The 20,903-nt window shown below is 35.2% G+C and overlaps 3 protein-coding genes across 4 annotated transcripts in view; 2 read left to right on the top strand and 1 right to left on the bottom strand.

Annotated features, from left to right (window-relative positions):
* Positions 1 to 140: 140 nt before the first annotated feature.
* On the bottom strand, positions 141 to 14,414 carry Sec23 (transport protein Sec23). 2 transcript variants are annotated; one of them, XM_076126374.1, is made up of 14 exons: positions 14,254 to 14,414; positions 13,879 to 14,166; positions 13,297 to 13,552; positions 11,890 to 12,460; positions 11,614 to 11,756; positions 10,990 to 11,129; positions 10,499 to 10,614; positions 9,764 to 9,917; positions 9,184 to 9,335; positions 8,699 to 8,873; positions 8,158 to 8,313; positions 2,625 to 2,690; positions 2,078 to 2,098; positions 141 to 924 (listed from the first exon to the last, which is right to left on the bottom strand). In XM_076126374.1, exons 2-14 carry the CDS (start codon positions 14,155 to 14,157, stop codon positions 835 to 837), a joined length of 2,319 nt encoding a protein of 772 aa, XP_075982489.1. In that variant the 5' UTR covers positions 14,158 to 14,166; positions 14,254 to 14,414; the 3' UTR covers positions 141 to 834. The 2 variants fall into 2 exon arrangements, with proteins under 2 accessions (XP_075982489.1, XP_075982490.1); XM_076126375.1 differs by lacking the exon at positions 2,078 to 2,098.
* LOC142981037 (uncharacterized) lies at positions 2,802 to 7,665 on the top strand. The gene is made up of 6 exons (XM_076126691.1): positions 2,802 to 3,254; positions 3,598 to 3,706; positions 3,915 to 4,030; positions 4,208 to 5,288; positions 5,887 to 6,092; positions 6,245 to 7,665. The coding sequence occupies exons 1-6, from the start codon at positions 3,146 to 3,148 to the stop codon at positions 7,663 to 7,665; spliced, it is 3,042 nt and encodes a 1,013-aa protein (XP_075982806.1). The 5' UTR covers positions 2,802 to 3,145.
* A 307-nt stretch (positions 14,415 to 14,721) lies between the features above and the next one.
* MTA1-like (metastasis associated 1-like) overlaps positions 14,722 to 20,903 on the top strand; it is a 50,256-nt gene continuing 44,074 nt past the window's right edge. Inside the window, exon 1 of the mRNA XM_076127168.1 lies at positions 14,722 to 15,260. Coding sequence (XP_075983283.1) covers positions 15,233 to 15,260 — 28 coding nt within the window. The 5' untranslated portion in view covers positions 14,722 to 15,232. The remainder of the gene's footprint in view (positions 15,261 to 20,903) is intronic.

Genomic DNA, 20,903 nt, shown 5'->3' on the forward strand with positions numbered 1-20,903 from the left:
GCCCGGTTTCCGAGTAAATTTAGCGGTTACTAGTCTATTCAACAGCGTTTTTATTATACGAGTTCAAACGCTATTGAATAGATAAACAACCGCTACATTTACCTCTGAACAGGGATTAGAGAAGTTAATAAAAAATAAAATGTGTTTAGGAAATGATAAAATAATATATTATAGTAAAATAAACATAGCAATTACTTCGTAAACATTTTTAATTTCATATAATTTACATCGTATTGTAGAAAATTATAACTTAAATTGCAAAAACAAATAGGAAACCACACAAAATTTGACACTTCAGAACTGACATCATGGCAACACTCGGATATTGTCAAAAGTTTTTTTTTAATGGAATAACCTATACATACTTTCCTCCCTAAATCTAAAAAGTTGGAGATTATTCAGCGCCTAACTTGAAAGCATAAGAAACCTTTTAGCTTCGGTGTCGAATATATAAAGGAACTATGAACTATACTGATTATGAAAATGTAATACTATCGAGAATGCATAACCCAGTATTGTTAATACTGCTACTAAATCTACCAATAGAAAAACAATCCAATTCGTGGAAATAAACGCCAAAATTGACCGCGTGGTGCCACTGACCAAGGAAGCCCAGTCTGTTCTAATCATAGATTTTTTTTTCAATCCTATTTTTGTTTATCGGCTAACTGTAGCGGTGTTACCGTTAAAGCATCTATTAGAAGTCTAATAATGGTAAAATGAACTCCTTTTTCGCACTGGGCGCCATTTGGTTTATTTTTTTTTCTAACCCCCGCTACGAGTGGCCAAAAGACATCAGTTCTGAAATAAATGCCAGGCTCCGTATTGTCTTTCCTAAGCCGTTGACGAGACGGCCAGCTTCTTGAGATGTTCCATAAACACTTGCAGAGACACGTCGTCTGTCAGCACGGGGGCGCCACCGTCCTATAACACACATACAAAAATAATATGAGTATAGAAAACATAAACTGATAAATGAGAAGCATGCAGTTTCGGTACAGACTATCTTAGGATTTTGAAATATAAGAACGATATGTTTTTAGGAACTATTCAGTAAGTAGAAAATGGAAAAAACAAATACACAAAGAAAGAATAGCGTTCTTTGTAAATAACAGTTTGTCCAACTATCTTTTCGATATAATTTTAAATTTGTCACAGACGCGAAGTGCATGCCCTGATGACGTCACGGTGTCCTATGATCTAAGTTCGAAAATAAATAGATATTCTGTATTTTCTAATTTTAACATACCCCTCATGTATCTTTCACCTACCTCACAAACCTTCATGATAAAAAAACATGAAATGATAGCCAAAAAAATCAAACTCCCAAACTTGTTTATTGTCAATGTTTAATTTAGAAAAGTTAGTAGCAGTTTATTGTAGAAATAAGCATTTGAAAGCAGTTATTTAAAGCGTAAAAAATCATCATCTCCAAAAGAAAAACAAAACGGAAACTAAATATCTATACCTCTTTGTCCATACAACATACCTACCAAAAAGTAAAAAATAAACTAAATTAAAATTCGGTTGAAGAAACTAAATAAAAAATATAATACCTTGTGGACCAACAGGTAAGAATAATTTTATAGATTTCTATTAGTAATAAAACGATTTAATATTTTTACAACAAAACATTAAATTCTAAAAACATGCGATATTTTCTTTCAAATGTTGCCATAAAATAAAATATGAGAATGGTGTTTCAACCAATAGGTTTAGTCAATTGTGAAAATATTTTAGAACAATACTTTTTACAAGTTTTTTTGTGCGCTATGTGGAATTTTAGTGTGGTAAGAATATATTAAAATATAGATATTTTAACTATACAGTGAGGCATGGAGTTCTGAAGGAATCATTTGAAATAATATGGTGGCAATTTACTTGTTACAAGAGCATTCCAGTGTCAAAATACTATAATAGTATTTATTTTCCTATATTGTTTTAAAATATTTTCACCAATTCAGACGTTCATCATTCTAAAAATCAAGTGCGTAAGCCTTATACGCGAATATTTAAAATCAAATTGCAGCGTTATTAACCCAACACCAATTTAAAAAAAAAGAAAAAAAAACACTACCGCAGATGGAATCGGCATCGCCTGCTCGCCAAAACAACGATGAAACAAAAAAAAACAAAACAATCAAATTCACACCATGCTTTGATGGCTTCACATCATGCAAATTTTGAACGAAAAATAAAACACAAGGCTGAACGCCATGCATAGACAACATTATTAATTATTATTAATGTGCATTTCATAAAGGTACTCATGGCAAAAAATAATTAAATCGCTAAATATGTAACTTATTTATGTTTTCATCAATATACGCCAGTGCATTTATTGCGTAAAAGTAGTAAGTAATACATGAAACAATCTATTAGACTCAGCTGTGTACTTTTCTTCAAGTAAGACATCTAAAAAGACGCAGACTTGATATTATTATAATATGTATAAAAAATATGAGTAAAATTGTAAATATATACAGTAATTTATTTATTTAAAATTACATAAAGCTAGAGTCATGAGCAAATAGGTCTGAAATGCACAATAGACTAGTTATATTACTGTGATATTATCTATATGTGTATTTGACAGTGAATATAATATATATGTGATCACTCACCCCGCCGTAGGCATACATGTTGTTATGCGTTTGCGATGGGTTCACCTTGGATAGGAGGAACCGAGCCTGGAACAAACAACAGCAATGTTAAGTAATTGAAACTGTAATTGATTTATAAGCATATCTTCTGTGAAAATGTTAACCGTCTAGTCTAACCTTTTTCAGTTGTCTAACATTTCTCTGTGATTGGTTTAGACCTAACTTCCTTACGCTATTACCTTATCCATACGAATACAAGTTCCATGAATTACAAATACTCGGATAAAATTTTACTTCAAACTATAAAAACATTTTGTAAAAACGTTATATGTACACAACTTTATATGAACTCTATATCAACAATGATAGAACAGTCTCCCAAAAACTAACTTAACTCAATCAAGAGAGGTGGCGCCCTCTACAACACCACAAAAGGTTTAAATGAGAACACCAGTCACCAATACATTTCGTGCAAGTTTCCGCGCGTACAGCAAAATCAAGCAAAACAATGAAAAGTTTGGACGGCTCGCATCGATAACACAATGTTGTGGCGCGCCTTACTCGCCGCTATCGCGATATCATGTACGTTCCCTCGTGAAATAAACGCGCAACTACACGATCTGGACCCTACGCGCTTAGTCCAGATAAAAGGTTCCAATAACACATGTTCTCAATTAAAAATACACTTAAAACTTGCTTATTTTTTATTACAATTAGTGTCAGCATTTGGTGATTTAACGGTGCATTGTGACTGTGATTTATTCTACCCAAATCTTACGTATACGTTCGTAAAAACGTGTCTACGTACTAAGTTACTAACCACTCGGTCAATGTGGACTGAGACACAATAATATAATGGGATTGACACCTGTAAAATCATATATTTTTTATCATATCGTGGGTCGTTCATAAAATATGTCTCCTTATAGGGTAAAATTAAATGTGATTTTCTTTAGTGTGTGTTAATCAGTAATTAAATCATGACAGTTTTCAGATGTGGTATGTGTGTTGTTGTTGGGTGGTATACAAAAGGAGGACCTGGACGCCGACACGTTGGACAAACTCCGCCGGCACAATGTAAACATACATGATATGAACAATGAGTGAGTTATTGTTGCTTTATCATTATCTGATTAACATGCCTGTGCAAGTTTCTAAGGCTCGCTTGTGAGCTGTTTTATGAACGATTTTAAAGACCAGATGTTTTTTTTATCTAGTAGTAATCCTAAAAATATTGTTCATTTTTAGAAGAGTAAAAAAGTATACGCAAATCAATTTGTTTGATCAAATTACTTTTCTTGGTATCTACAGGAGTATGCGGCAAGGATGTTTGTTGAAATCACTATTGGATATTGATTATAAAAATCAGGAAACAGAAATGAAAGAGAATCAGAATGACACATCCGTGATACCTTTAAAGAAACCAAGTAAGTAAGACATTAATGACCACTTTCATATCACTTCTAATTGAGTATTGGTTAATTTATCAGCTTCACTATATAGTATATAATGTTAGATACACTATAACAGTGAAACTGGTCATTAGTCTGTATAAAAATCTATGTTTAACTTTTTATAACCTTAAAACTATTGTTGATTTCCAGATTACACTGAAGGATTTAACGTAATGGATGTCCAAACATCAAAGATAACAATACCAGAAAATAATCACATTGATACTAACTTAAGACGTCAAACCCAAGAATATAAACCGCAAACTTTTATTGTTACCGCACAAACCAACACTATTGACAACAAACAAAATATAACACAAGATAAAGAAGAAAACAAGGACTTAACTACTGTGTATCTTAAAAATCAATCATTGGAAAACGTTCTGAAATTTTGGAGCAAGTTTACTAGGAAAGCCGAGCCCATGACCGAAGCTACTATTACAACACCTTATACGATTATTGAAACAACTACACCAAATATAATCCACGAAAATAAAGGCTACGTACATTCTAAAGAAACTGATTATGTGAGTAGAATTATAGCAGAATACCTCGCAACACAAACTGTACCGACCACCACACAAATAGCTACAACAAAAATGGAAGAAATAGATTTAATATCTTCAAAAATCAAAGAACTTTTATCTCAAAATTCCAAAAACGAAATAGACCCTATGAATATTCTACTAAGTCTTCAAAATACTGTGTTATTAAAACCGAAAACTGACGTGGTAAACCCTATGGTTGCTTTGGAAACTAAAAAAGATATTTCGAATAAAAATACTCGAAGGTTTAGCGATATATCAGAATTTACTAGACTGATACAAATGAAGAATGAAGTAACTTCGGAGAAAACGCAACATGTACCGGATCAAGTAACACTTAATGATAATTTTGTCAACACAATTCGGGATCAAGTGACTCATATAAATTTTAAGCCATCATCGTTTGATAAATTAAGAGATCCTAAGCAAGAATCGTTGGCAATGACGATATACGAGGGTGTGGATCAAAAGCAAAGAGCTCTGAAATACTTAGACGATATGCTTCGTCTACACAAAGAGTTAAACACTAACCCGCCTATTTTTACAACGACTACACGAAAACCACTGATAACTTATGAAGAACAAGAAATACTAGAAAGATTAAAACATTTTCAATACAAAACTGAAGAAAGTAATACAGTTAGAGATACCAGTCCAGTTGCAAATTTTGTGAAAGAACCAGTGAAGTAAATAATAGATTATTAAATTATTAAATCTATACTAATATACTAATATATACTAATAATATTATAAAGCTGAAGAGTTTGTTTGTTTGTTTGTTTGTTTGTTTGAACGCGCTAATCTCAGGAACTACTGGTCCGATTTGAAAAATTCTTTCAGTGTTAGATAGCCCATTTATCGAGGAAGGTTATAGGCTATATATCATCACGCTATGACCAAAAGGAGCAGAGTACGAGTAAAAAATGTTACAAAAACGGGGAAAATTTTCACCCATTCTCTTTTATGTGACGCAAGCGAAGTTGCGCGGGTCAGCTAGTTAATTATAAAATAGGAAACCAATTAAACATAATTAGAAATCCTTGTTTCAGCTCTTAGAATCTGACAGCCGATGTTAATATGTTATCCATGGATAGATTTGACAGATGTGTCAGAAATCAACTGAAGAAAAGCAAATCTCTCCATTGATAGCATATTAATATTCAAGCTGAAAATGTTTACTTTTTTATAACTGGATTATCTGGGCCCCGAAAATGCAGTAGACTTGGTACTGATATATTTTTTGTGCATGGCCAACTTAACTAACATATTTTTACTATTTTCCAGTGTGGTATCAAGTGATGTGATTCAAGCAATAGCCGAGAAGGTGAAGGAGATAGTAATAAAGGATATAAAGAAGGAGATCACTACAGAGGCGGTCAGTTCACCAGCGACTACGGCTAGCACAGCTAGTACAACTGTTTCAACGACTACTGCATCTGTGGCAACTACGCCTAGTACTATCGCTTCGACTATTGTGACAACTACCACAGGTAGAGTATTCTCTTTTATTATAGTAATTTGTAGCATATCGTAGTTGTCAGCTTACCCCACCTTAGTCTTAACCTAATTGAGTTGAACGACAAAGTCTATACCTTCGCAGTATGATAATTGCATTATCTAAAGTATTTGCTTCCATTTGCAGAAACACCAACAACAGCTAAAAAAGAAGCGAACGAAAGAAACCAAGTACTAGACACATTAATAAAAATGTTCAAAGAATTTAATTCTATCAAAGATACAACAAAAGCAGCAGCAGCGTTAAAAACTACATTGGTTGAGGCACCAACGACCATTCGAAGCCTGCCGTCCTCATCTTTGTATCTGTCGCCAATTAGCCCTTTCAAGCCATATAATTTAGGGCCTACAGTTTCAAACATAGAGCCACTTAAAGCGAAACCTTACAACAAATTAGTGCCAATACCTATTATCCAGACGGACAGGGGTATACAAGAAGTACCCTATATCCCACAAACGAACTTTTACAAGCAATTAGAATACCGCCCGCCTCCGGTGATGTTTCAAACCAATTCGGCCGAAATTCGACCTCTGGCTGTAGAAGTACACAAACAAAGTGTCATCAACCAAGAAATATTAGTCACAACTCAGAATCCTTACGAGAAACAAAAAGGAGAAGAACTGGATAGACAAAGTAAACAGCGATTTGAGAAATTCGCAGAAATATTGGGTAAAAGAGATGAAAGCAATCGGTTAAAAGACGAATTGAGTTTTGACGATCTAACGATGAAACTGCGTATAGCAGAGAACGCGAAGAATGATTATAAAGAATCTCTTAAAGAAAGAATACAGAAACTAAAAGAGAAGTTGAAATTAGCTCAAGATCGCAAAGACAAAACTTCTGAGTTGATTCGTCCACAAGATTCGGATCACAGAGCCAGTTCCAGCCTCGTGGAAGCAAGTCTCCACTCTGAAGTAAACCACGACCGATCAGAAGATACAATCTATCGTGACACCTTAAATCGTCTTTTAAATAACAACATCCATGAATTCTATAAACATACCCGACCGGACAAGCAATATCGCCCGGTAGATTTGAACCATCGCGCGGTATTAAATCGCCCAAGCTTAGATTCAGAAACCAGAAATCGTCCAAGAGACCGAGATCGTTTAAATAAAGATGTTTTGAGTCAATTAACGGATTCAGATAGACAGGAACTGATAAATAGTTTACTTAAATATACAGCTCCAGATGCAGTACGAAGACCAGTGGTCAAGCATGAAAACCGGTATTCGGAGGTGTTCCCGAGACTTGATAATACACGTCAACGTCCTATGTACAGAGGACCGAAATTTCACGAAAAACTCGAACGACTAGATTGGAGTGGGAGTAACTACAAACCTTTGGGCAAAATGACAACAGAGAACTGCTGCGATATAATAGCTGCCAGACAACAAAAGCCTCTAGCAAAGATGAAAAAACGTTCAAAATACGATGACTCCCACTTCAGGAATTTCTTGAAGTCTCAGCAGAAGGTGACGGATATGCTGGAGAGGATATTGGCTTCGAAAAATAAATCTGGACCGCGTAGTGTTGAAACTACGTAGTGTATTCGTATTGTATTTCTCTTAAAATATATTAGTGTCTGAGTTTTCCTTGTACTTGTTTATAAATGCAGTTATTATAATTATAAACAATATATGTATGTTTCATTTCAGTACATAAGATAAGCTTGAATATTTAATACAGTTTATTCCCTAGCCAAGACCTATATTGTGTAAAAGCAAGTTTCCTAGTATCAGTAAATTAAGATTAAATTTGAATGTAGTTTACCAGCCTGTGCCAGCCATATCATTAGCCAGTTGCTTTTAACGGCTAATAAACGATTTGTTGAATATGCAAACCCTGGGCGCTGTCAATCTATAAATGTGTGACTGGTATTTCATCCAAGCGTCTCTGCACTTCGAAGAGCAAGATAAAAGTCGGTCCCTGTTGTTGTCAATTTAAGCCATATCAAAGGCCTTTCGGATGGCTTGAACCAGTTCAAAATTAGACTGACAAATAAAATAAATGTAGTAAATGATGAAGTATAAGTTTACCTGTGATCCGCCATGTTCGGTGTCAATGTACCGCGGCACGGGGAACCTCGTCTGCAGGATCTCTTGCGCGTCGTCGATGGGCGCCCGCAGCAGCTGCGCGAAGCTCTCGTACTCCGCCATGTCTTGGTAGCGGAGCGCGCGCCATTGAGCTATTGTCTATTGACAGAGATAATACAGTGAAAACGATGAAGATACTATACAGAACTATAGAGTTTAGTATAACAAAAGGACGCATACTACGCTTGTATTTATATCTCAAAGTGTCAAGGCTCAAGTTTTTTCATACTTTAATGGGTTGAGTTGTTTTCTTTTCTTCTTAATTTTATTGAATTAACATTAATATATACTGCGTCATCAGTTTATCATCGAAAACGTTAAAACGAAATGAAAAGAGTAACACTTTCTTAAAACGAAACTAGTTTTTGAATATTTGAAAAGGGTCTGTGATATTGAATCTAAACATTTACTTCTCAAAACCCCATTTGCAATATACAAAAAAGTTAGCTCTTTTCACCAATTTTCTTCTACTACAACGACATACCTCTCCATGATAGATAAGAATCTGGAAGAACGTGTCCATGAGCAGTATACGGTCAGTCTGTATGGACGACGTGTCGAGTAGCACCGGCTCGGGCGGACCGCCGAAACTGTACGAGTACAGGATCGGCTGGATCATGATCAGCGACTGTGTTAGATCTTCACGCATCAACATGTGCCTGGGGAAAAAAAAATATTACTATTTACTTTTAACATACCCATCGAACAATTAAGTTGGCTTCAGCTTTTTTTTCTAAATAAACAGTATTTTGGCAGTGTAAAAATATAATCTCAAATAAAGTACCGTATAATAGTAAACATATGGCTACAAGAGCCTTAAAATTAATTAAGTGAAACAAGGGTCGCCAGAAGTATACACTGGTTGTAACTGAACCACACATATTTATTATAGCAATATATATATTTAAAGCAAGGAGCTTGTTCTATCTTCATTAAAATACTAGATAAGAAACAGAAAAGTATTATTACCTGTAGAACGTAGTCTCATCTGGCGAGTTGTTGAACACCTGTAGGAACTGCGAGCGACGCAAGTGGTACATGAACTGCGGGTACAGACTGAAGTTCTCCGATAGACGGAAGCTGTTCGGATCGTCCTTGCCGTACTCGCCGAATTTCTGACACTGCAGTACATATGTATTTATTAGTGACATGTTTTGGAAAAGTAAGAAAGAAAGAAAAATTAAGGAACTTTAAAAGAGTAAAGCTAATTATGGGTAAGATAAATATAGACAGCGTATCTGAATGTTGATGAAAAAATTAAACACACTATCATTAACGATTTTAAACTATCGCAGTTTGTGCTTGTTATCGTTCTTCTTACTTAAAACTACTTAAACATCTTGCGATTCAACTTTTGCTTGCGTACAAATAGGCTCAACTTGTCTAGCTGATTTAAAATTAAATGACATATTGCAGGAATAGCTCTTAGCAATTGATTAAACTTGAAAAGTAATTTTAAAATTGCATTTAAAAGCCCTTTTACAATGAGAAATAATATAATCATTGTCCTATTTCAAACACATCATGTAATATTCAAGTGAATACGTACCAATCTAATAAGCATTCTATCAAGCCAGCGCAGTACATCGGGTCCGTCCTCCAACTCGGCGCGGTACGCGACCAGGCGCGCCATGACTACGGCCGCCGCCTCCTGGTCGAAGCCGGCCGCTATGTGGTGCAGGCTTACTGCTGCGTCGCCCCAACTATACGTAAATGAATTACATTAATTTTATTCTATATATTACAATAACCCGTTAATGTCCAACTTTGCTGGGCAAGGGACTCCTCCCGGGACGGGGGGAGGGAGGGGGTTTAGGCCCTGACTCCACCACGATAGCCAAGTGCGGGTTGGACTTTGCATGCCCTCAATAAATGTCATTATTACAAATTAATCATAAATAAAAAGTAAAATATACGAGACGAAACGTACAATTTAGATTGATTTTAGTAACCTTTTGTATATTTCAAAATTAAACTGATTATTAAATTAATTAAAAAAGATAGGTTAATCTGTGATTTTAATATACTCTTATATATGTGCATGTTTCGGCCAAATTAACATTCGCATATTAGTCATGTATGGGTATTACCCAAAAAACCAAAGTTGATGACGCTGGAATTAGATTGACCTAATTAAGGACAAAAATATTTCTAAGAAATGCGTAGTTTGTTTAACGAATTTTTACGAATGAAAATGCCATTTAGTTTATTCTGCTTTTATCATCGTCAATTTAAGGTCTAATAAGAGGTAAGTTAGGTGTAAAATAATAAGCGTTATACGTACTTGCGTGCGACTGTAGTGACACGCACGCGACGTTGCCCGCTTGAGTGCTGGTACTGGGTGATGAACTGAACACACCCGCGCCCGCCTTGAGGCACAGCTGCGTGTTGATTCACCACCTATGTCAACAAACACATATAATTATATCAGTAATTTAAGTCCAATAAATATCCTCCAATAATATAGTTAAGATCATTTTTGTTTTGCATTTTACTCTTCATTATCTGTCTGATAATAGTTATAATAATAACAGGTCTCATCTTGTTCTATGCTTACCAATAGACAGCTTAATTAGTAGGCATGTGACCCTGAAATTTAACTCTACTTATTTTTCACTGCTAGTGTCAGTGCACAGAAGATTTGCTTATGTGCAGTAGTCAGTAGTACATGCTTCAAACATGTTTGAAAACTTGTAACCAATCGGTATTTAGGAAGACATTATTGTTTGTATTATTGTTTACTCTATGGCACACCAGTATATTTTGAATACAAACCTCAAAGAATATGCCCATAGTGGTGCTGGGCGTGAATGTGCACATCTTCCACTGGCATGTGTTGCCCATACCCACTTCCTGATCCGACACGCTCGGCCCTTTCACGTTCAACGACACGCAAGAACCGATTGCACCCGAGACTAGAAACAAATGGAATTATTAGTTGTATTGTTCTTATAAATTAAAGAAGTAGCAGAGGTAGCTCAAACGGCCGCTAAGCTGAAGTGGAACTAGGCGGGCCACGTATGACCAATGCCGGATGACTCATGGGCCAAAATAGCGACAAAGTGGACTCCGCCAACTGGGAGACGGCGACGAGGAAGACCTCGTAAAAGATGGAGAGACGAGCTTGACACCTTCACACTAGAATGGAATCAGACCGCCGGAGATAGGCTCCAGTGGAAATACAACACACAGGCTTATAATAAAGATAAATTAAAACGTTGTATGTCTATTTGTAATAATAAAACATAATTCAAGTTTTGAGTTTATCACAAAATGTATATTTAACATTGCAACACTATCATTCAAAGATTATTCGTCGCGCATCGCATCGACAAAACGAATCTCAAATCATTTTATCAAGTGATTAAGACTCCAATATATTAAGTTACTTATGCTTACTTTTCAGTTCTCTGCTGCATTTGACCTCCAATGTGCCATTGAACGCCATCTTGTAGTCTCCTCTCTGATCCTTGGCAAAGACCCTCTGGAATGTCTGCTTGAACAGCGATGAGTTGAACGAGTCTCCCATTACCATGTGGCCACTGAAATAAGATAATATATGTAATGAAAACATAATGCATTACTTTACTGAGATGCACCTAAGTTTGTATGGATATACAAGTTAAAGTATGTTTACTAATAGGAGCCTTAGTAATGCATAAAACACAAACATACCCAGTAGAATTACAGCACTGCTTCATCTCCATAAGACCAGTTTGATCGAGAGCACATGAGTAAATATCAATAGCGTGACCATTCGTCGCCGCCCTCAACGACAAGGCTTCGTAGTGCTTGATAGCCTTCTTCATATACTTAGCATTGTCCTTCTGGATGTCGTGGTGAGAACGAATGGGCTGCTTCAGCTCATCATTGACTACCTGACCTGGGCCCTGAGAGCATGGGCCTCCGAGGAACAGCATGATTCTTCCACCAGTATTGGGATAAGTCACTTCAAGTAGACCTACAGCCAGTGATAGAGCAACTCCACTGCTGCGCAATGGTCTCTTGCCAACACCTAAAGGCCATGGGTCACGGCCAAGCTCTCCGAGTAAGTCAGTCAATGCCATATCACAAGTTTTAACAGGCTGCAAGAAACGGTGTGCAGGTGGTTGCGGAGTGGGTGCGCCGGGTCGCTGCTGAGGGTTCGGAGCATTCACACGACCAATTGCTAGTTGTTCCTGAATCTGTTTGGCTGTCAGGTCTTTGGTACCTTTGAAGACATAGCATTTTGATATGCCTTCTGTGCCTGTAGATAAAAATAAATAGTTTTGGTAAAGATAAAAGAAAGCTTAAGCTTTGACTTCTCATACTGATACAACAAATTTCGTAATAGCTTTGTCATGTAAGCTTTTGTAACATAAAGATAAAAAGTATTTCTAAATTGATATAATTGATAGATAAAGGGCAGGAAATACGTGTTATAATAATGTGAGTGTATTGTTAAAGCATTTACACCCCACTTCTATAATGTTACTAAGTAAACTCTCTAAATGTTACATATTGTTATGACATAATACCTAAACTGTTACCAAATTGTATTGGGTACACAACCAAACTTCGATATTGAACTTTATATCTAAGAAGTAAAACACAAATTAGGTGCACAACAAGTGAGATGGAACTAAGTTTGTTGTCCCAGTGACTTCCAAGAAATGAACAATCACTTTCTGAGTTATCAAAACAAATTGATAGCTAAAAGCCATTAACAATTTTCCATGTAATTTTTAATTGATAGTTCTAAGAATAGGCTCTAAGGCAGTAATGAAGCATGATGAATCAACTCTGACAGTATCAACCTTTAACTTTTTGATACTTGGTTTAAGCATAGAACACAGAAAACATTGGTTAAATGGAGGAGGATAGTGCCCCGTAGTGGTCGCTAGAGCCTTTGGTGGTTAATAGTAATGGGTCCATAGACCAAGTATTTTAAGTAAGTAAGGAAAAGTAATTAAATTCTATGTAATAGTAGGTGATGGAACTTTTTTCTAATAAAGAGAGCAGTCTGTAATACATTGGGAATTTTTCCTTTATAGGAATCTAACAGTCTTTAAAAGTCTTATATGAAATGTTGAAAGAACTTACCTAACTCATGAATCTGTACCATACGGCCATAAGTGATTAAACCAACAAGAGCATTCTGTGGCATCAGACTGAGTGATGTTTGTAGAGAATCCTTCAAAGCTCCCAGTTCCTCTTCATCAAGGCAGGTGTCCACTACCAGCAGGTATATGGGGGGCATGGTCTGAGCTCTAGTTATAGTGTACTCTATAGTGGAGAAGTTGGGGATCAGCTCTGCAGGCTGGTGCTGTTCCGATATAGCTGCATATTGTGGTGGAAACTGAAATTTTATGACAATTATTAAGGTTAAAAAAAAATATTTGGATTATACATGTAATCAAATTATTATAGTTGTATTGTTTGTTGTTATTGACTGTGGTTTGAGGTATTCTAACTGTTCATTGTTTACCCATATTGTACTTTATGTTTATATTCATGAGAATTTATAAATTTTAGAAATATTTCATCATTCTTATTAGACATCTACTTGTGACATTTCTAAATGTTTAAATAGGATGTCTATTTGATCTCTTACATTTATTAGGACTGAATAAATCGAAACAGATGGAAGACGTAACCTAAAACAGTAATTATTGCAACACTTACGGGATTTCTTTGGAAGCAGAAGTTGCAGACCCATAATTTGGACCTATAGTCGACCTGGCACATCGGATTCAGGATAGCTCTGCATGTATTACGTGTACATAATACAGGCTCGTATTGTATCGGCGGTAAGTCGGGCCTTTCCTTCAGCGGCTGGTACAAACAGGCGAGTGGTACCACCAACCTTGTTGCCTCGATTCTACTCGAAGGCCATACGTTCCATGTAAACCGTATACCATCCCTGTCTTCATTCTGCTGTATAAACTCCTCATACGTCGCCATATCGCTAATCTAGAACCCAAATAACGTAGAAACACGGATATAATAAACACTTGATTACACGCACTAAAACACCGCTTATTTTATTATTTTACGTACCAACCGTGCATGCGGCCACTCAAGGCTTGCCACATATGCAAAATAATAATGTGCAACTAGGTATTCATTCAGAAAATGATTAAATATTGGGATTTAACAACAATTTTCAGCAGACGGGAGAGGCTGGCTGATTTGGCAATTGTCAAATCCAGAGACAAATCAGCTGTCACAATGGCCACGTCATTTTGGAAGACGCAACAAAATTTGATGCTACATAATAATTTGGAAAATCAGTTTTATACATTTGCACAGTTATTTTTGCTCTAGGGAATATGTTTATTTTATTTTAATCATCAACAAAAAAATGCATATATATCACTAGTCTATACTTTTGGCTATGGTTTGTAACATAGACTAAAGAAAATTCCAAAGACAAGCCTAGCGTCTTTGTCTATGGAGTATCGGGACGCGTTCCATTACACACATGGGTAAATAAAAAACGCCGTAAAAATAAATAATTAAACAGTTCAGCCTGAAATATTAAATATCCCTAATATTTAAAGTAAACTTCAGTGTTAAATTATCACGAAAGATATGAAAAGTTAAGTGTTTTCACAAAAAATGAACTGCGTTTGTGTTACAATTAGTTAACCAGTAGACGGTTTGAGTGGTAATGAAACGTTCTTGAATGAAATATTTTTTTTATTTTTAGGACATAGTAAATTATATTTCAATTATGGACATTATTTGTAAAATAATCCGTATTTAATGGTAAAAGAACAAACATTCTAATATTATTTGTGGATACAAAATTAATGACATGTCATTGCTTTGTTTCAAGAGCAGGAAGTTTACGCCAAAAAGTGCGACTGCGCACTGGCCAAATTAGTAGTGTGAAAGAAAATGGCGATCAGCGAAAGGCGTCCGGAGTTAACGTGATGAAAAACATTGTTAAAAGCTCAATTACATAGTGTTATAGTTATTAATTGTGTCAGATGTAGATTAATTAAGTGTTAATGAATAGTGATTGTGTATAAAAATGGCTGCGAATATGTACAGAGTCGGCGGTAAGTGGCAATAATTGGTTATTTTTGTTGTAGCTTCGCCGGTTCACCGCCAGCCGACTAGCGGTGCTTTGCTTTGATTGTCGTACCTTCATTAATTGCTCACATTAATTAGTTCAGTTATATTACACTCTTTATTTGACTGTTTTCAAACTATACTAGGAGTTTGTGTATAAAACATCGCGGCAAAGCCTTGTTTGCGGAAAAGTTATATTTATTTTACCAAATTTCGTCAAATAGGACATTAGCATTTGCATCTAGGTATCATTGTATCGGCTTGCGTATCTGCGTGCGGGTGGTTAGATGCGAAGCGCCTGTAATTATCTAACGACATTTATGATTTTTCCGGATTGTTTGACGAAGTTTTGATGGTTTCGACACGAGATTTTAGGTTATATTCGATGTTGTCAAAACATTTTGGTGGTAGTCTTCGGTGTATACGAGGGTTGCTAACGGCTTGGGGGCTTCTGTAACGCACCGGAAATGAGAATAAAGCAATAAGTGGAGTTATTGGCGGGCATTTAGACTTATTTGGTCAGTTAGTACCGGCGCTTCGGTATGGGTTGTGTTGTCGCGAGGGACTCTGGCGCGGGCGCCTCGTGTGCCGCGCTTCGCGTTCGTCGCGTTGAATGTTAATTAGCTCTTCCTTTTATTAACTTCCTATTATATCGTGTAGTACACATACCACTAAAAACTTTTGTTGGGATTTGTTTAGACCTATAAAATAATTTTATGGCTTTGAAAAAATGTACTATACAACTAAAAAGTAATTATCCCTCTAAACGTTTTTTTTGTATAAGATTTGCTTATCAATTAAAAACTACAAAAAAAAATGCATTATGTTTGGGTTTTATCATTTCTATATTGACCTTAGAATTTATGCATACTAAATACATACTTGTATCTAACAAAGAATGACTTGACCTACATACACTACCTTGTATTTTTTCTTTAGCACTGAACTTAATAATAACCTATACCCTAACAGAGAATAAAGTAATTTAAAACATGCCATCATTATTTACCTACCATTGTTCATCATTTTTAGATTTATAATTACCAATAAACTAGAATAACTTCAATAAAACTGTAATTCTTCACTATGAAGGTTACACAAGGCATTCTATTTTGGTAACAAATTAATCTTAATGCTAAAGTCAATGTGATAGGTAAACAAAAGATGATAGTTGATATTGAAAACTTTCCAACATTATCACTTGAAACAAATTTCATAAATATAATGGTGAATAGTCTATTTGTATATAATACTTTAAACAAAGGAGATTATTATTTACTTAAAAATATTTTTAATCCTTTATGACGGTCTAATGATGCGATTAAAAAAGAACTTGCTTTGTCCTTTAAAAGATTACTGTAGCTAAATGTATCTGCAGAACAATATTAAAGGGATACAGCAGCATAATAACCATTGGCCAATTTACTAATTTAAGACTTCTGTATTTGTAAAGGCTTTGATCAAAACTAACAATAAAGTTATTAATTTTGACAATAAACTTTACAATTACTCTAAAGGCATGAAATACATAAAAATTTTTTGTTACATAATAAAAATATACCTAAAAGTTTATTCTATAGTACCGAGATATTTAGTAGTATACTTAAATGTAATGCTTAGTGATCTCTATACAACAATGTCATTGAGACTTAATAGCCACTAACTTCCTTACATTATCTCATTATAAAAACCTTTTATATTTTATAGTTTTGACAATAAACATAAAACTTCTCATTTTGTGAACATAACCTTCAGTCATGTGAAAGTATCAGTTCAATGACCTATTACTTAAGCATAGGCTGTTAACCAACTACCTTGTTCTCTTAATAGTTATCTAGTGCTAACTTGAATGGCATATTATAATTTTTATAGAAATAACTTGTTCTATTACCTATTGGTGCTATGTGGTATACCTACTAATTTGTTTAATGTAGTTCTTGCAATGATTTTCCTCCTTATATCACATTAGTAATAATAGTGAAGCTATATCACATGACGTAATTTTAATTTAATACATGCATATGGAAGTTGTAGTAGTTAGTTACAAAAATAATTAGTTCCTCATAAGCTTTGTACCTAAAAACTGTTCATGAAAATGGGATGTTTGTTCTTAATAATAAATACGAAAATCATATTTTTTTTTTATATTATAGGATGTTACGATTGGTAACAACGCAGCTGCAACTAATCCTTAAGTTCGATGGGTTAAAAAAATCTACCTATCGAATATTTAGAAATGTCTATTCTTAGCGCAACGTGTCAGCGAGCAATTATACATACCTACCAATCGCCACATGAGTTGCTAATACCAACTGTTGGTAGCATTGAAATTGCATTTAAACATTTAAGCGGCAGTAGCCGACCGCCATCGAACTCTCGATCGAATACGTTGCCGGTGAACTCACGAATAATGTATAAACAAGCACTTAGCTTAGTAGTGTCTTAACAATATAGTAATATGCATCCGTCTTACTCTAGAACTACCTCCATTATTATTGTATTAAAAATACTTAAAAATATTTGTTATCCCGCCTACCCTACAGTGCGCGGGATAACTTGAAAAGACGAGAAGGTTGTCGCCACACATGACTACCATTCCACGGATACCTACCCGTTACATATTTAAATGATCGTTTTCCTGTGTTTAGGCTTACCGTTTAGAATATACCTGATACACTGTCGGGGTCAAATACTAACACGAATGAATTAAATGTTCAAAAACAACATTTAAAATTTGTTTTTTTTTTCGCATGTACCTACTTACCTTTCTTAGTTCACGTGAAAGTTCCACATGAAACTAAAATAACTAAGAAACTACGAAACATATACTTTAAGCTACCCAGTCTCGGTAGAACTTCGTGTACGAACGCCATGTCAAAATTGAGCGTCATTAGTATTTACAATATTACAAAATTATAAGTGCGGTCATTTCCATAGATTTTATTAGGCGTCAAGTCAGCTTTAACTTTGTAATCCTAATAAACGTAGTTGTTTTTTTTTTGACATAAATTATCTAATACAATACCCGCTTTTTGTTTTTGAATAAAAAAATCACAGATATTTCAAATTGATATTATTATAAACATTTGATTCATTAAAAGTTGTTTAAATGGTTTTTGAAGAGGAGTAAAATCCCTAGGTCTGATTAAATGTTTGCTCTTCCCGCATTTCGAGAAATAATATTTCATTTGCCTCTTTTCAATGACATTTTGCCTTAAAAGATACTTCGGGGTAATTCCGTGATTGTGATCAGATTATGGTTCCTAACCCTATTGGTCCCTATGACTATGAATGGTGAAGTTATCGAAACCGTTTACAATGTTTGTGTACACCGTTACGTTGAGAAAGTAATGGTTTACCACAGACCAACGAAGTAAAGCAAAGTTATGGAAACGTTCATACCATTACGTGTTTCATAAAGTAGGTTTAATGTGATCGTCGATTTGTTCAGTTTTCAGCCTACGCTTACTACTGCTCGTACTATCTTTATTGTTATTGTCTCGCTGGCAACGTCAACCATTTCTAATAGTGTTTGCATCTTCTACTTTTTAATCATCGACTGCCCTTACTGCTTTTGCATAGCAACAAACAATATTTGTGGCAAGCATTACTGTCACTTTAAAATTGCTTCCACCTTATCGCGTTATTGCCTTATCTGAATACACAGTACGAAGTTTTATTATTAACATTAGCGAGAACCCCATCAAAATCGTTCAAGCGTTTCTGGAAATTAGTGGCAGCACACATACTGATGGATACGTGCACTACGTTTTATACTACTTAATGACTGCATTGGTAATTGATCGCGATGCAACTCGCGGAAAATTACACAATATCCCTTAGTACTTGAATGTATAACCACAATAATTGGTATCACCAATACGCTTTGAAGCGTGGACCGTGTAAAACTGGGTGATGTCGTTGACAACTTTGACTAAATGGCAAAGATATTTTCTTCCAACAGCAAAAATGTCGCCAAAAATGTTCTACTAGTGACTTAAGAGAATATTGCCTAATTAAACATTATGACACATGGCTAATCTCATCATAATGTTATAAAACCTCTTACGACATGGCGGCAATGACTCGAATGTTGGCATCGATGCTAACTTAGCGTTCAAGATCTCGAGTTCAAATAGCTGAACTTTAAAATACGTGTCACCCACAATTCTATTGTGGTCATAAACCGTATAAATACGTTAGTTAAGAGTTTAAGGCGGGTTATCAGAAGTTGACAATTCGTAGTCAACAGATACGAAAATTAATGTATCTTAGAAATCTCTTCGAAATATAAAAATTGGCTTATCAGCTCTCGGTGAGGTCTTCATTTAAGTAGTTTACGATTATCTCTAGTGACTTTGCCTGACCGAATTAGTTATCATAAAAAGGTTTACAATCAGTGTCGCCCAAACAATAAATAAAAAAATCACGAACACTGATTTATAACGAGGCTCCATCAAGAATTACGGAAAAAGAGTCATGAAAATGTTCCTTTTTACCAGGTTAAATTATGCACCTTATACTGACCAAGCTTGCTGTTAAGCATATAACGAAAACGAAGCGACGCTATGTGTACTAATCAAGCAAGCACACGGTCAAGTTTACTTGACTTCCTACGAAGTCCGCTGCTAACTTGACTGGTATATTGAACATGTATGGCTAGCAATATACCACTTCATGTAAAATCTTGACTTGTAAATTGTCACCATTATGATATAATAATCAGAAAATATGTAAAAATAATAGTACCGATCAAGCGTAAGTCACAGTTACGGGTCACTAAAGCACTCCCACGTGTGTTCCGTTTTGCACTCATTGATCCAAAACTCTAAAAATACTTCTTGACATTTAGACACTTGAAAACTGTCGGTCATCGTTTTTAATCTAACATGTTTAAATTAGGGTTACTTAGTTAAAACAGTGAAACAACTGTTCTGTAAAAATTTTCTTGTATTTTAGGCGGGATTATGTTTATGTTTGTACATCATCACAATGTATTAAAACGGGTCCATCTTGTATAAAACACATATTTCTTTTTAATAACTGTGAGGAGAATAAAACAATGGTAAATCATAAAAGTTCGTAACTTATGGTTGTAGTTGAGTGACAACCGCCTGTTTAGTAAACGACCGCACGAATAATTTTGTAGCTCCATAAAAGTCTACCGTTTTTATACAACGGCCGCGGAACCAACGCGCTTCACAACACTCTTAACCAATTTTTTACCCCTATTATTTGTTTAAGATACTAAAACCTCGTGTGTATGAACTCATAAACGACAGCGGATGTTCGTTTGGGATAAATGAAAATAGTGGAGTGACTTACGCTTGTGGTTTTACAATGACTCGGATTATACACACGGTTAGCCGACGCTAGAGTAAATACGACGAGACGTTATGTCACAAAATGCGGTAGTTTATTGCATAAAACGTGTAACTTACGCTACTAACTTGTAAATCAACCGCAACTTAATATGATTGCGTTGTTTAATTTTATTATTCGTTAAATGTTTTTCTTAATAACTAGCTGACCCGCGCAACTTCGCTTGCGTCACATAAGAGAGAATGGTGAAATTTTTCCCCGTTTTTGTAACATTTTTTACTCGTACTCTGCTCCTATTGGTAGTAGCG

This window comes from Anticarsia gemmatalis, chromosome 19, assembly GCF_050436995.1.
Source record: "Anticarsia gemmatalis isolate Benzon Research Colony breed Stoneville strain chromosome 19, ilAntGemm2 primary, whole genome shotgun sequence".
Lineage (NCBI taxonomy): Eukaryota > Metazoa > Arthropoda > Insecta > Lepidoptera > Erebidae > Anticarsia > Anticarsia gemmatalis.

Bases quoted from the DNA above. Each gene is read 5' to 3' on its own strand.
- LOC142981037 (XM_076126691.1), top strand. From the start codon at position 3,146: ATGTTGTGGCGCGCCTTACTCGCCGCTATCGCGATATCATGTACGTTC. The intron at 3,707-3,914 runs GTGAGTTATTGT...TGGTATCTACAG, and splicing joins ATACATGATATGAACAATGA to GAGTATGCGGCAAGGATGTT. The intron at 6,093-6,244 runs GTAGAGTATTCT...TTCCATTTGCAG, and splicing joins TATTGTGACAACTACCACAG to AAACACCAACAACAGCTAAA.
- Sec23 (XM_076126374.1), bottom strand. From the start codon at position 14,157: ATGGCGACGTATGAGGAGTTTATACAGCAGAATGAAGACAGGGATGGT. The intron at 13,553-13,878 runs GTAAGTGTTGCA...ATAAAATTTCAG, and splicing joins TCTGCTTCCAAAGAAATCCC to TTTCCACCACAATATGCAGC. The intron at 9,336-9,763 runs GTACGTATTCAC...TATGTACTGCAG, and splicing joins ATAGAATGCTTATTAGATTG to TGTCAGAAATTCGGCGAGTA.